The sequence below is a fragment of the Vigna unguiculata genome, chromosome 5, assembly GCF_037176805.1.
Source record: "Vigna unguiculata cultivar grain cowpea cultivar isolate G323 ecotype 2 chromosome 5, ASM3717680v1, whole genome shotgun sequence".
NCBI classification, from domain to species: domain Eukaryota; kingdom Viridiplantae; phylum Streptophyta; class Magnoliopsida; order Fabales; family Fabaceae; genus Vigna; species Vigna unguiculata.
In genome coordinates this window covers 4,081,045-4,096,853 of record NC_140796.1, presented here as the reverse complement: position 1 = coordinate 4,096,853, position 15,809 = coordinate 4,081,045, and the positions used below count along the sequence as shown (strand labels likewise).

Sequence of the window (15,809 nt, the reverse complement as noted above, 5' to 3'; positions counted from 1 at the left end):
TGAGTACTTAATACATTTAAATTTTAAAAAATTCCAATTAAATATCTGTTAATGATATAATTGTAAGAATAAGTTTTGTAATCCTAAAAGTATGATATAACAAAATAATAATCACATAAATTAACTAACTGTAACATTACCAAATTAACACTATAATTAGTAACGGAGATTTAATTGAAAAATATAAATTTATTGATTATTCAATAAATCATAAATATTTATTAGAAGTTTAAGTAAAAGTTTCTAAAATTACGAGAAACCTAAAGTATAAATAAGCCTATAAAATATAAAAAATATATTTTGGATAGTATAAGTGGGATACAAATTCTACATTTTGGAATAAACAAAAAATTACGTAAATTATTCTTTATATGATTTTTAATGTGTAAACAAATATGGTTATGTAATTTTTAATGCAAATTTTATATACTTTGTCATTTTAATTATGTTTCTGTTTTTTTGTTAAATACTATTCTGCTACCATCAATTTTGACCTGTATGTAATTGGAATTGCCTTTTCTACATCAACATCTTATATGTCCAACTGTATACGAAAGGGCAAAGCTCACCCCTCATAAAAAGGATAAAAATGAAGAAAATTAAATGTGGCCGAAAATGATTTTCTTATATAATTTTTTATTTTTTAAATTTTATATTGTCAATTTAAAATCAGATTTAATTAATGAATGTAGCTTCAAGTTATTATTGATAAAGAAAAAAGAGCTGTACGATAAAAAATAATACAACTTATGCATTTTTAGGCATTGTTCAAATGAAAAAAAAAAATTAGATTAACTTAATTTTTAACTCGTCTTTTAAACTCAACTCAAAATTCCTTTAAAACCTGAGTTTTTAACTAAGAAGCTTTTACAAGTTATTACCAATGTAGAACATTTCAATTAACAAGCTAATGACAGTAAAAAGAAATTCTTAATCAACTTTTAACGTCCAATGTCAAATTTAGTTTGGTATTCATTGTGTCTATACATGAAATTCATAAAGTATTTTGACTAAATTTCAAAATACACCAATATATGACATTGTATTAGAAGAAATCATAAAATTAATTTTCAAAGTAAAATCTTAATCTAACCTATCTTTAAGTAAAAATTTGTAACTATAACAACAATATCTCATTTATGTATAACGAAACTGAAATCAAAACTAGTTTTGTTTAACTTAATCTTTCTTATACTACAAGATGTTTAAAGGGTGAAAAAGGAGACAAGTAACAACATTCAATTGATCTCTTGATCACCCTAATGCTTAATCTGTAAAAGAAAAATTGTCAACAAATAATTTTCCTATTTACATATAAAATATGATTCTCCATTCAATAGTATGACTATTTACATTTTAAATAAAACATTGCAACGCATAACTATGTAATTAAATTATAAATTTTTTTAACATGTGAACACCATATCGAACTTTGAAATAAATGAATACGGTATGATGTCAATTCAAATTTAAATTGTATAGGATTTGGTATTTTATTTTTTTTAAAAAAGTTTTAATGAAACTCTCCCGGGCAGAATAAAATAAAATTTCCCATTTCCCTTAACAAATGGACCATATAAGAAATATTTTCTACTTTTTAACTTTTTTTTTTTGTATTTTTACATAATAAATACAATGAATTTTCTACTTTCTAATAAAGTAGTTATGATGTTTTTATTTTCACTTCACGATATATATACATATATATACCTACCTACACCTCTCTCTCTCTCTATATATATATATATATATAATTAAATATAAATGAATAAAAGTTAACTAAATAACTAATGTTATCTCAAATTTTAATAATAAAAATTAAAAATAACGTTTTTTTTTTCAAAATCCGACATATATAGAAAAAGTTATAATAATAAAGTATGAGTGTAAAGATGTTACAATGAATTTGACTCCATAGACTGGCCTGAAAAAGCCCAGTAAAAGGGTTGGACTAGAAAAAAAAGCCAGTTTCTTCTTGCACCTCCATACCTTTCTACAGGCATCTTCATACATTTTTTTTTTTTGTTTTGTCTTTTCTAGATTATTATTTAAAAATTATTAATGTAATTCAAAAGTCTTATTTTTCTAGAAAAATAGCTTATGAATTATGCAATCCAAAAATCAAAATAAATTTCAAATTTCAGTTAATCCAAAAACCAAAAATATAAAAATATAAAAATCATTTTTTACTTGAAAAATAACTTTCGAATTATACAGTTCAAAAGTCATTTGGTTTCATATTACACAATTTAAAAGTTATTTTTATTTTCCGAATTGTCAATTTTCTTTAAATAAATAATAGCTTCCAATATAGCATTATCTGAAAGTTATTTTTGGTCATATTACAGTCTGAAAATTATTTTTTATTTTTAGACCGTACTATCTAAAAGTTAAAAAATGACATTCAAATTATACATTCAAGAAAGGAAAAATGGGAGATTTTTTTTTTTTTTAATGGAGGTGCAGGAGGAATGTTATGGAGGTGCATGAGAAATTGAGCCAACTATTTTTTCTATCCAGTCCATTTAACCCATGATTTAAATGATTTTAAACCCTGTTAGTTTCTAAACTTATGGACTGACTTATTTTATAGAATTATAACTATATTTAAAAAAAAAATACATTATCAGAATTGTTATATTTAAAATCAGACATTGTGTCTTAAATTTTCCGTTAATTAAAAAAATACCTTTTATTTTAATTTTGTTTATAAAACTATTGTTAGGTAACCTCCATAAAAGCAGACATTGTGTTGGCTCCAAGTGGATGAAGTGTATCTGAATGTGAAAGGTAAACGAGGGTATAGGAGTTTCCAAATAGAGAAGGAAATTTGATTTGGTATTTGCAGAAAAAGCATAAAAAGATATGTATGCATCAAATAATTAATATATGGTAGGAATTTGCATGATGCAAGTTGAAGATATGTATGTGTGCTTCCTTCCACTTGCCATGTGATGTGCTGTGTGTGTGCAACTTTCCACTTTCACTTCAGACCCTTTCCTGTCCATTTATGTCCATATTAGCTGTCACCCTCAATATCCACACTCACCTCCTTTTCACCAAATCTAACATAAACCCATTTTTATTTTTATCTTTTTAGGAGTGTGTTTAGTTCAGTGTTGGATAATTGATTCCAGTTGAATCAATTTTTCAATGTAAAAACAAAAATTTGTTGATTCTTATTAACGTGATTTTTTTATCCTTTAATTGATTTTGAAAACCAAACATTTGATGCAAAATAATTTTTCACTCTCACCCAACCTCATCAAAAACTCACTTGGATACACAATTATATTGCAAACAATTTATGATGGAACATCAAAGCACAGTGCCTATAATTTATTCATATATTAAAAATTCCAATCCTCTGATACAATAAACCAAGAAATTTCCCTGTACAATAAGAAAATTCCCTTTTTTTTCCATCGAAATAGGTGGAACCCCAAAATTCTTCATATTTACACTTCAAAATATAACTCAAAATGGTGAGAGCAATAAGAGCTTGCCGCCAAAAAATCCCAGCCCTTATGAAGAACTTAGATCCCATGAAGAACAAATGAATTCCTTACCTACTTGATGGCATAAGAACGGGTACACACTGATTCAAGAGCCTCGGTGAACAAGGAAGAGAAACTAGTCAGAGCCTGAAACACTCCAGGCAACCCTGTCTGCAAATTGTTGAGTGTCATGGCTCTTGTCACCTCCACAGCTTTTGAATGCCTCACCATTTCATCTTCAACGCGCCTCTGGCAGGTTGCAAGCTCCAGTTTTTTCTCCGCCAGTGGATCGCGAGCATCCAAACCCTGTCCATTGTCAGGTCCTGTATCAGGAAGGCTAATGCCTACCATAGAATATGAATTGTAGAACTTCCTCTCCAGGTTTCTCACAGAGGAAGCCTTTTTCTCAAGCTCCTTCGATGCAGTCTCGGTTCTTTTCTTCATCTTCAGCTCTTCAGTTTGCTTCGAAGATATCACATGCACAACATTGATAAAGCTCTTGATGGCCTCAGAGGCAACCGTGTCTGGAACACGGTCAAGTGCCAGTTTCCATTCATCAAAAAAGTGGTATGTATCAGAGTTGTCCCTGCTGTTGTTGATGTTGTCATTGTCCACAGGAAGAAGACTCAGCTTGAACCAGCCATGCAGGGAGTGGATGAACTCCCGTTGAAATTTTATGAGGCGACAGAAACTGGAGTGCCAGGCTGACACGGCTGCTTCCAGGTCCCGAGTAGCCTGCCTGTGCAGTTCAGAAGTTGAGTCACCTCTTGAAGATCTGTTCACAAGGCCACGGACTTGCTGCACTATGTTGCTTTGAATTTCATGGTAATTGTGCATTGCTTTCCACATGTACATAAATCTACAATGTCACATGTCACACAATTCACAAACATAATAAGACAACAAAGTTATCTTGAGCAGGCAGGCCATCCTCATTTTTAATATAAAAACACAACGGATAAGTGATTGTTGGTAGGAGACAAATTTTTAATGCATAAAATTCAGTACGTGGATGTTTCAGAAGTGAGCAAAAAATAACCTCTGCTTCAGTACAAAATAAGCAAACACTAGGGAATGACAGATAATCTTAATCTCAATTCATTCATGATTCGAGTGGTTAAAGTTGTTTCCAATGGCAGCAAAGTTTATATGGTGAAATATAAACTTACTACCCTCATCAGGATCATACTATCACGTTTGTATACAACATATCTTTCAGCAAAATTGACCCTGATGGGTTATTTGGAACAGTAAAATGAAAACAGATGAATATGAATAACATCAGTAAGTTTTTACTGCTTATAAACACCCAGTGAAATAGTTTAGAATCAGTTAACAAGGGTTATCATATCATATGGTTTAACACACCTACTCCATCCATAAATTAGTTATGCTGGAACAGAGCCTAAAAAGACAAAATAACATTTCGACAGATGCACTGGTGGGCCAAGGTTTGATTATAAGAGGTAGGCAGTTGTTGGACAGTTTAGTACAAAGAAGCACATGCAATTACGCAGTGCTGATAAAGCAAGTGGCATACTAGAGAGGTAAGCCATAATGTTTCCAACTACCATCCAAGATTTTCTTGACCAAAATTAGGCAGCACATTCACACGAGGTAAATGAGGGCATTTGAAAAAGTAAAAAAAGCATTTCAATTGTTACACTTAAACTTAAAAGTTCTTTAATAGGGTGGGTCACTTGTATCAGCTCAAGCTCCTCAAATTCCACAAGATTAAATCAACAATTACAAAATATCCAATGAACAAGACACAGAATGATTATGGCCTCACAACAAGCTGCACAGTCTTCAAGTGTGTTTGATCATGAAGTCCAAATATCACATTTAATTTGTGAATGGATACAATAAGACCAAAACACATGAAAATTTCATTAGTCCAGAATACTAGACAACTTTTGGAAGCCAATCAAGTTAGTAAAGTTCATTCTTTAGAGCAGTAAAGATGAGGACTCCCAAATGCTTGATTTGCTGTAAAATTGGATTAATAGATAATCACCATGGTTCTTCAATTCTTTGTTGATTAATGATGTAACAATGGTCCAATCTCATGTGCAAGAACTTGATTATTTAGCTATCAACAAAACCTGGAGCTACGAAAACAGTAAAGCTATTGCAGAAGAGACATACCCATGAATGAGAGCAACAAGCTGAGGGACCAGAGCAGAGTCCCTAAGGCCAACAATGGCAGTTGAGGTGGTAGACACCGCCTGAGAAGTGACAACTATTAGTGACTGCAGCCTATTTATGGAAGTCTTAGTTTTGAATATCTTAGCTTCATCCTCTCCCTTGTATTCCTGAGTCTGCAGAGCTGACAATTTCTTTTCATGTTCGATCTTAACACCTTCTCTAGCCTTAATTCAAGCACAATTTGTAGAAAGTGTTAGCATAGCACACCTCGGTTCCAAACCACATGCTTTAGGTTTTTAGCTAAAAATAAATGCCAACAGAACCACCTGACTTCAGTTTGGTAAAAAGGCATCCAAGTTGGACACAGCATTTATGGTCATTTCAAACATCCATAACAATATCCTAGGCATTACTTTTTTTTATTTTTTTTAGTGCCGTGAGTCTAAAGAAACGTGCCTTTTTCAGTAAGTTTACACACACATGTATATGTGACAGAAATTGTTTGCCCTTCACACATACACCCAACTGAGTGTGAACAATCAATCACATGCAAGACAAAAAAATTTGAAGAAACAGACAAGTGTGTGGTTCATTACTTAAAATCTGTTAATCGCAATGGATTAAAAGAGTGAAGGGTGTAGGCATTTCGGTCATTTCACACAACATAAATTATGATTAAAATAATTTTATTTGCTTAATTCACGCTGATTTACACCAAAACTCTGATTAAGATAAACAAACACGGCTTACCGTATCACCAAATATACACTTAAATCATTACATGACATGTGTAAAAGCATTTTCGGGATAAGTATGTTTCTATGATGGAGCATTATTTGTACCACAATAATAAAGGTTGGTCCCAACAACCGAGGCCATTTTGGTCAATTCACAATGGTGAAAAAGGGAAAGGAGGTCATTTTCACACTAAACAGTCAAATTCTGCTGTGACCTTACGCTACCAAAGTCCAACATAACCTACACCGTTTCCTTTTTTCCTTCAACTTTTTATGCTCTCGAAAAATATAATTCATTTTTCTAAAAAGGGAACCTCTTTATTATCCAAATAACACCACCGCCCTAGAAATTAAGATAAAATTACCTTAACCTCCTCGTACAGCTTTTTCTCCCACGCCAAAAGCCGTTCTATGGTGGAGCAAAGACTCTTCGAACCGCCCGGTTCATCCAGCGAACCGGCGTCCAGCCGGTACTTAACCGCCAGTGGCGGTTTCGAGGTCCAACTTGAACTCAAATTGCTCAATATGCTGCTCGAGTGATACACAGTCTCTGCAAAAATCAAAATCAACCAAATTCAAATCAAACAAACCTACCCATAATTTTCAAGAAAGCCTAAAACCTCGTTCGAAAATTGACCAAAAGAAGAAAAACGAAAACTTCCCAATAACCAAACACAAACCTCATAAAAACCCCAATTAAATATCTTTAACATCCCATATAACACAAATTCAAATTGTCCAATCCAATTTAAACATGGAAATAAAACTCCAAAAATTTCCTCGTGCTCTTTAAAATGGTTTTCCAATTAAAATTTGAAGCAAAACTTTGCAAACAAGAGTTAGAAAAGAAAACCTTTACATTTTTTAGTTCTATTCTCTTAATAGATTCAAAGTTTCTGTTTTTCAATTCTGATTCGAGACCAACAAAAAATAATAACCAAGTAATCGAAACAAAAAGGTTTGAGTTTGCGAAACATACTCCTCAATTGTTTGAAGCTGCGATCGAGCTGAGCCTTACTGATCTCGAGCATCTCCGAAACCTGATCTCCGGCGGAAGCAGCATTATCAAAATTCTCCTTAATAGCTTCCACGATCTCCCTCAAGTCCCTATGTCTTACCACCATCTTCATCTCCGCGACGGAGGACGCAGCGTCGAATCCCTTAGCGCCGCCGCCAGCTGCAACGGACTCCGCCCGCATGGACGACCCGAAATTCGACCGGGTCCCGATCTCGGACCGCGACTCCACATCCTCCTCCACCCCATCATCATCGTCATCGGATGAACTCGTGGTGCTGTAATGATCCCCCCACTCACTGCACTGAACCTCTTCCCTCTCAGTCTCGGTATACTCCTCAGGAAGATGGTGATGAGAGTGGGAATCAGAGTGAATGTTAGAGGGAGAGCGAGAGTGGGAGTAAGCTTTTTGAGCTTCGTGTTTCCCGTCGAAGTAATCGTATTCAGATCTCTCGGAGTCGGAGTCGTGAATTTGAGGATTGCTGGGTTGGGTTTTGTGGGAGTAATGAGAGGGTGTTTGTGTTTTGTGAGAGTGAAGGGAAGGTGTTTGTGTTTGTGATTGAGCTTGAATCTGCGAGAGTTTTTGTTGGTGTTGGTGTTGGTGTTGGTGGTGTTGGTGTTGTTCTTCGGGGAAGTAATCGGAAGCGGGAGGAGGTGGAGGGGGGTAGAAATTTTCCCAGTTCCAAACGGAGGAAGTTTGGGAAGGGGTGGAGGAGTATGTGGAATGCGCGGTGGGGTAAAAGTTCGCAGGAAAATTCGACGCTTGGCTTCGCGGCGTGGAGGAGGGGCTCGAGTCGGAGAGAATATGGGGTAGCTTCGGTGGCGGCGGCTTGCGGCGGCGGGGTTGGATGGGGGCGAGTTTGGGCGGCGGGGAAGGGTTGAAGGGAGGTGGAGAGTGGTGGGGGTGGTGGCGAGGTGGTGAGGGTGGGCGAGTGTGGTGGATGGGAGGGGGTGGTTGTTGGGAGTTGTTGAGGAAGACAGCGGGGGTGTGGTCTGAGACGGAGAGTGGTTCGCCGGCGGCGAAGGTGGAGAGGGCGGAGCCAGTGAGGCGGAGGGAACGGCAGTAGTCGGAGTGGGCAGCAGCGAGTTGGTGGCGCGCGTAGACGGCTTCCTTCATGAGACGGCGGCGGTCCTTGCAACGACGCACGGTGTCCTCGTTTTCTAGCTTGGACGCCGTGCAACCCATGGTGGCGCGTGCGGGAGGAGGAGTGGGAAAAGAGAGTGGTGTTGGGTTTAAGTGAATGATGGAGCGAGAGACATAGTGAGAGTGAGTGAGTGAGTGAGTGAGTGAGAATGGCGTTTGGAAGTGCGTTTTAGGCTGAAGAAGTGCCCCGTTTATTAGATGTTTTGTTCTTTGTTTGTATCGTCTATGGAATTTATTAAGAAACAGTGATAAATGGGACATTAAAAGACGGTAATCACGGTGGGTGAACACAGATTTAATACTGTCATACCCTCCTTTTATTTTACCTTCTAATTTTTAACCTACTGATGTCGAAAGGTTAGAGTCTCTAACCCTATGCATGCATGGATTTGTGTCTCTACTCTTTCTATTACATCAACAAACACACTACAATAATTTTGTTTTTCATTCTACACTTAATTTCTGTCTGTCTCTAGGGTTTCTATTACATGTTTCAAACCTTTTTAATTCTTTTGTTATAAACAAAATATTGTTAAAAATAACAAAATTAAGTTTTTTTTTCACTTAATTAAGTTTTTTCAGTTTGTGGTAAAATCAATGCAAAAATAAATGATCACCCGAGTAGCTCGTTCAATATCTCATATTTTCGTAATTCGAATTAAGATATGATTGAATAATTAGTAAACAATCAATTATAATAATCAACTACATGTTAGATTGGAGAGAAAAAAAAATAGAAATTTTTTTATTCCCTTCTCACATAATTTTTGTGTCAGATTTGGCTTGAAACATCAGAAAGTCAACTATATTGAATATTGTTCATCAAGTTTAATTTTCATCACAAATGTCACATAAATTTTTTGTTATCACAAGCCGTGATACATTGCAATTGAAAACTAAAGGAATCAACCCAAAATAATTCTTTAATCAAGTTTAAAAGAATAAAATAATAACTGAACATTCATACTTTAGTCCATAAGTAGAGTGATTAAAAATTATAAATATAAGTGTTTGAAAAAACTAATTATCCACATATCTTATTACTCTGTGAGAAATAATACTCATACATTTAAATAAAATAACTCTTATAACAGAATCGATTGGGGAATCTCTCAAATTTGTAAAAGTTTTATTATGCACTTGAACCTAATAGTTTTGTTATGTTACCAAAATATAATTTTAAGAAAGTAATAACTTCAAAATTAAGAATACGTTGATAATTCTTTATTAAGGTAAGTGATTATTTTTATTTAATATAGATTCAACTTTTTTTTATTCCATTTGATTATTGGTGTAAAGTTTGATACATTTATATTACTAGAAAATTGTAGAGAAGTTACAAAAGTTCACAAATAAGAATTTGTTGGTAGGTATGCTACCTCTAAATAAGATAAGATATATTAATTGTAACATGTAGGCATTTGTATTATTGTTTAAATTTGTGAAGAATATTAACTGTTATTGTTATATTTTATAAAAGCAATTAATATTACAAATACCGATAGAGAAGCCAGTCAAAATTAAGAAAATGTTTTAATGTCTTTAATGTTTTAGTGGTGTATATATATTATATAGATATTTGGAACATAAAGTTCTAATAGTTTAATTATATATACATATTGTAGCGAAGTTATAAAAGTTACATTAGTATAAATATAGGTTGAACTAGTATAGCTAAATTAAATCCATCGTTACAATTAAACTCAACAGCGATATTAAAGTTAAAATTAATGGTGATTAACGTTAAAAGGTCCAAGTGTTGCTCAATTTTATAACTATTTAAATAGTAATAACTGTTTACGTCGAAAAATAATATTAATTTAACTTACAGGTTAACATTTATACTTTCTAAGTGTGGAAAAATAAAACATTTTGGAAGGAAATAAGTTGATAAACAAAAATAAAATATATTAAATAAAAAACAAAAAGTAGAAGACTAAGTCTTATTAAAATGGAAAACAGTAAGCACCTTTTAGTACAAAGACAAATCTCTCGCATATTGTTTATGTCACTAACCTTAATTTGGAAACAAAAAGTTTTATGAAAACAATCTTTTAGCATCGGAACAAGTTTCCTCCAATCCAATGAAAATTTGTGTATTGTGATAGTACTCGTATCTCCAAACATCTTTGAAAAATATATATTAATATTGTTCCGGTACACTTAATAAGTCTCACATCACTTAGGAATTGAGGTCAAGCGAAGTTTAAATACTTCTATCTTTCTCTACACTTTGAGACGTCTACTCAAATATTTCAAAATAGATAATATCTTAAAAACGCGGTTGTTGTTCGTAACGATTTCTACCAAACAAAATTAGATTGAAATGAAAACAAATCCCTCTTTAATTTTTGATTAGAAAAAGATCCGATTATGATATTTGGTTGATGGTGGTTATTTTGAAAAGGCCTGTAATTGGACGTTAGCCGATTGTCCTATAAAATTAAGGCATCACAAATTTCCACAAAATCTAGTCATCAAATTTGTTTTCTCTGAAAAAGGAAATGATATATGGATTCCGATTCACGTGAAGGAAAGAAAATTTGTGAGATTCAAAGAGAAAAGAGAAAATAGTTAAATTGTTGATAGTAATGTTTGCATTTTGCAACAATGAGAAGGGGATTTGTATGATTGTTTTGGTTTCATAACCTTACCATCACTTCACACTAACAATACAACAAAATTTGCCTTGCTGTTCCAACCTGTAGTGCCCCACCCCACACGTCTTTTCCAATTCTTTTCTCCATCAAAATCGTATTAAAATTTAAAAGGATTAAATATAATTTTTATCACTTTATTATATATAACACAAAATTAGAATGGATTTATATTCCAAATTTTGATTATGTTTGATTTCATAATTTTAAAAAATAATGAATGTAGTCTCTCACACTTAATAACATTAAATTTTCTCTCATCACAAACGGTGTACTATTTACATATAGTCTAATACGTAGTTGGATGTAAGGGACTAAATTCACTAAATTCACATTAAGATATGGAGACTTAATAAAATTAAAGTTTCAAACATGACCTATTCCAAAGTGTAATGTCTCACACCACACGTTTTTTTCAATTTCATTCTCCATTCTATGCTATTACAATGAGTTAAATATAATTTTTATTCTTTAATTTTATATAATGCAAAATTAAAATTGGTCTTTATTTCAAATTTTGAATATATTTATAACTTTAGAAGATAATGAATTTAATATTTCACACTTAATACATTAAATTGTCACGTTTTACTCTATTTACATCTAGTCTGACGCATTTCTACCCTGTGTTAATATTTAATTTGTTTGAATGAAATAAAAAAAATAGAAAGAAAAGATGTGAGAGACAAAATTTAATGTTATTGAATACCACGAACAAAATTTAATTTTTTTTAAAATATAGAGACTAAACAAAATCAAAGTTTTAAACATGATTTATTCTAATTTTTATGTTATTATTGAGAAATTAAAAACATATTTAATTCTAAATTGAGATGAGATTAGTTCATAATACATGATTAAAAACAATATCCATTTATAATTAAGAATAATTCTTATTTTATAAATTGATTTATAAAGATAGAATAGATTTAAATTCAAATTTTAATGCCACTTTCATAATTCATCTACTTAATGGTACTTCAAAGTTTCTTTTCATAATACAAACTTGTCCTATTCTTCAAATAGGGACAAGAAAATACATGTGTCATCCTACTTCAATATTATTCACATTGTTACTTGATAAACAATTCATCACTTAAAATTATCAATAAGTTATTAAGACCAAAGTAAAAATAAAAATTACGAGAACCAAAATGTGAAAAACTAAAAACATTTTCTTACTTCTCCAGACGAGTCAAACATGATTTTAAATCCAATTAGGGTTTTGCCAAAAATGCATAAATACAAGTTTAGGGCATGTTTGGAAGTTGTTAGTATGGAAAAATTAATCACTTCACTTTGTTATAATATAAAAGCTATACCTAAAAGTCTTATAAAAATCACGATATCCAAATTATGAAACCTTTGTGTGAATATACTTTGGTTATATAGAAGGGTTACTTTCAGCTTCTTCACTACAGTTTTTCACGTTCAACTTTTTTTCACTTTTTTCTTATACCAATCTCGTTTTATGAAAAAGATGAAATGGGTGCATGAATATTCCACCAATAAGTGGAACCTTTGGTAAAGCAAACGATAAAAGAGAGTGAATGTGAGGAAAATTCAAAAACTAGTGAAACACCATTTATTATCTATCCCTATCTTTCCCACTCACAAAATTTTCTTTCAACATACCTTTCACTTCAAGACACATCACATGCACACCCTTTTTTCTTCTCTATATTTTATGTCCTAAAAATATGTTTTTTTTTTCTTAAAAAGTTAACATTGTTTTGGCTTTCTTCTCCCTTTCTTTCTTCTTGGCATGGAACCCTAGAAGAGTATCCAATTCTTCACAAAAGCATGATGTTTCTATCAAAATATTCTTTATCTTTTAACTTATTTTTATTTTCTTTTCTGTTATTTCATCTTTCCAATTTTCCCTCCCTTGTTACTTCTCTGAAGTTTCAAAGATCATGCAATGCCATAGAGTAAAAATTGCAATGCACAACATTACTTTTTTCCTTTTTTCCTTTTACATATGAGGATTGAGTGACAAGGGTGACATTATTTTTTTATAAATGATGTAATTTAGTGAATTTTCCTTTAACTTTGACTTTTAATATACTTTTTAATGTTTCATAATTAAACAATTATTTAACTCAAAATACTCCTACAACATGTTTCTTAAAATTTGTATGTTTTTAAAGAACATATTAAATACAAACTTGGAAGTGTTTTTAATATGAGTAAAAATATGTTTAACCCAAAAACACCTGTAAAAGAATGTTTTTGCTTAATTATATCATTTCAATATAAATTCAGTTTTTAACCTAAAATCTAAGTTCATTGATATATTCAACTAAAATTAAAATCAAATCCTCCAGCTTATACTTTAATAAAAAATATTACTCAATCCGTTTGTATCATTTAGAAACTAGTGGAGATAAATGAAAATTTAGAATACTAACATAAAATATAAAGATTAAGAATTTTTCTCTTCTTGATAATACTTGTACTATTAAATATAACTTTACTGAAATAATTTTGGAAAGAAGAAAATAAAATAAGAGACATGTGAGGCAAAAAAAGATGAGATTTATTGAAACAGTGGTAGTGAGGTAAGCAAAACTTGAAGCTTCCTCACACAACACATGATTCATCCAATTATTCTTTTATACCAAAAGTTTCAAGATTTTGGAATTAATGCTGTTTAGTACATAATAAAGTTCTTTTTATGAGATGTATTTGGAAGCATAAATTCGATTTTGTGGGAATAACTTTTCCATGTAGATTTTTTAGCCAACTCTTAATAAAGAAAAAGAGAGCATAAATTCACTGTTTTTTCTTTATTTAGTACAATTATTTGAGTCGGTTGTTAGGAAGAAACCTTTGATATCGAAAAGGATAATTTGATTAAATTGAATTATTTTAAAAGAACTATTTTCTACACCATGTTAAGAAACACTTTTTTTTTTAAGAATCTTTTTTAAAAAGGTCTACATTTTCTTACTGTTATGAAGTTCAAAAGTTGTTTGAGTACAAAATATTCTCTGCACTCATTTCACTATAAGTAAAAAATGTTTACTCTACCTTAGAGTATGAATTTTTCTTTCATGCTTCATAATTTATACATACATGAAAAAAAAAAAGAAATATAATTCATTTGATTTTATATCGTTGATATTGTTTATTATACGAATAAATTATACATATTATATCAATTATTAATACCATAATCTTAATTCAAACATCTTAAGTAACTGTATATATATCATTAGAAAGTTTATTTTAAGAAAAAAACTTACTATACTTGAACGATGAGGAAAATAACATTTTACTTAACCTTAATGTTTATATTCATTTGTTTTATTGCACATTGAACTTTCCTTTTGAATTCATTTTTACTTTTAGTTACACATTTACTATTATAATATAAAATATTTACCAGTAACAAATTTTATTTTAAAATCTACATACAAATAATACGAATAATCGTGGTAATTAGGTCTATTTTGTCATTAGAGGGAAAACTATTGTTATAATCTTTCTAATGGGTGTGTTAGAGAATATGTCATTATTATTTGTCATTCATTATCCTATTATTATAAAATTACTTACAAACCTATTCATTCCATGTTCAAGCTTGTTCTGCTTTTTCTTTTTTTTATGTAAAAGAAATCTCATACTCAAGAGATATCACAAGGTTGGGTAGGTAGAATTCTCCATAAAGACGTATAAGGAGAAAATAAAAAACAAGTTTATTTTATAAAATAAACAAGTTAATTTTCACTGGTAGAATATTCTTTTTTCTGTATATTTTTCTTGAAGAAATTTATCCAAACTAATTTTTATACTAATAATACTTTTTGTGGAAGAATTGGTAAATTTAAAATTTTGATCTGAACTCTTTTGCAATCTTTTTCCTCTATTGTTGGCGAAGCGAACCCTACCGAAGAGACGAGTGTCCCGCCTGGAATGGGCTTAAACTGAAATCTAAGATCCTCTGTGTAAACACATTATTATGAGCAGCGAGCGAGTGGAAACAAATCATTGTAAAACGAGCTCTGAAGAAATTAGTAAAAAGCTGCAATAATAAAGGATTTTTCATTGTATAGGTGTGTTATTGAGCCATCAAAGAGAGCATAAAAAGCTGATAATAGAGTATTAAAGAGCTACTACGAGGTGGTGGGGGCAACACACCAATCCAGAGAAAACTATTCATATATTATTAATATTTCTTCTCTTCTCTTCTAAAAAGTAGCACAGGACCCCTTCAAAACAAGGTCCATGCATCACAACACGACATTTAAATTCTCATCCCAACTCATTTTGTTTTTCATGTGGACCCAATTCATAATAAATCTTCTTTTCTTTGTCTTTTTATAATGTCTGAATGAACCATTTAAAGGAAGGAACATGCTGACATAAGAATCACAGGCATGTAGAAAACTGGTTGGTTTGCGTAACTTCATGCAAATGTACATAAATCTGTCCAATTATTTCATTTTAGGGACAAAACTTGTTCATGGTGGTTCTCTGTGCACGAGTTAAGCATTCACAGGTGTGACTATGTTACTTATGTAAGTGATGGTCCTATAACAATTCATCTCGAGTAGATCAATTCAAAAAGAAAAAGATAAAGAAACTGTTCTAGTTTAATGATGAAAC

The 15,809-nt window shown here is 31.5% G+C and overlaps 1 protein-coding gene across 1 annotated transcript; it reads right to left on the bottom strand.

Annotated features, from left to right (window-relative positions):
• Window positions 1-3,304: 3,304 nt before the first annotated feature.
• On the bottom strand, window positions 3,305-8,725 carry LOC114183488 (nitrate regulatory gene2 protein-like). The gene is made up of 4 exons (XM_028070520.2): window positions 7,362-8,725; window positions 6,748-6,932; window positions 5,646-5,869; window positions 3,305-4,356 (listed from the first exon to the last, which is right to left on the bottom strand). Exons 1-4 carry the CDS (start codon window positions 8,581-8,583, stop codon window positions 3,570-3,572), a joined length of 2,418 nt encoding a protein of 805 aa, XP_027926321.2. The 5' UTR covers window positions 8,584-8,725; the 3' UTR covers window positions 3,305-3,569.
• Between the last annotated feature and the right edge of the window lie 7,084 nt (window positions 8,726-15,809).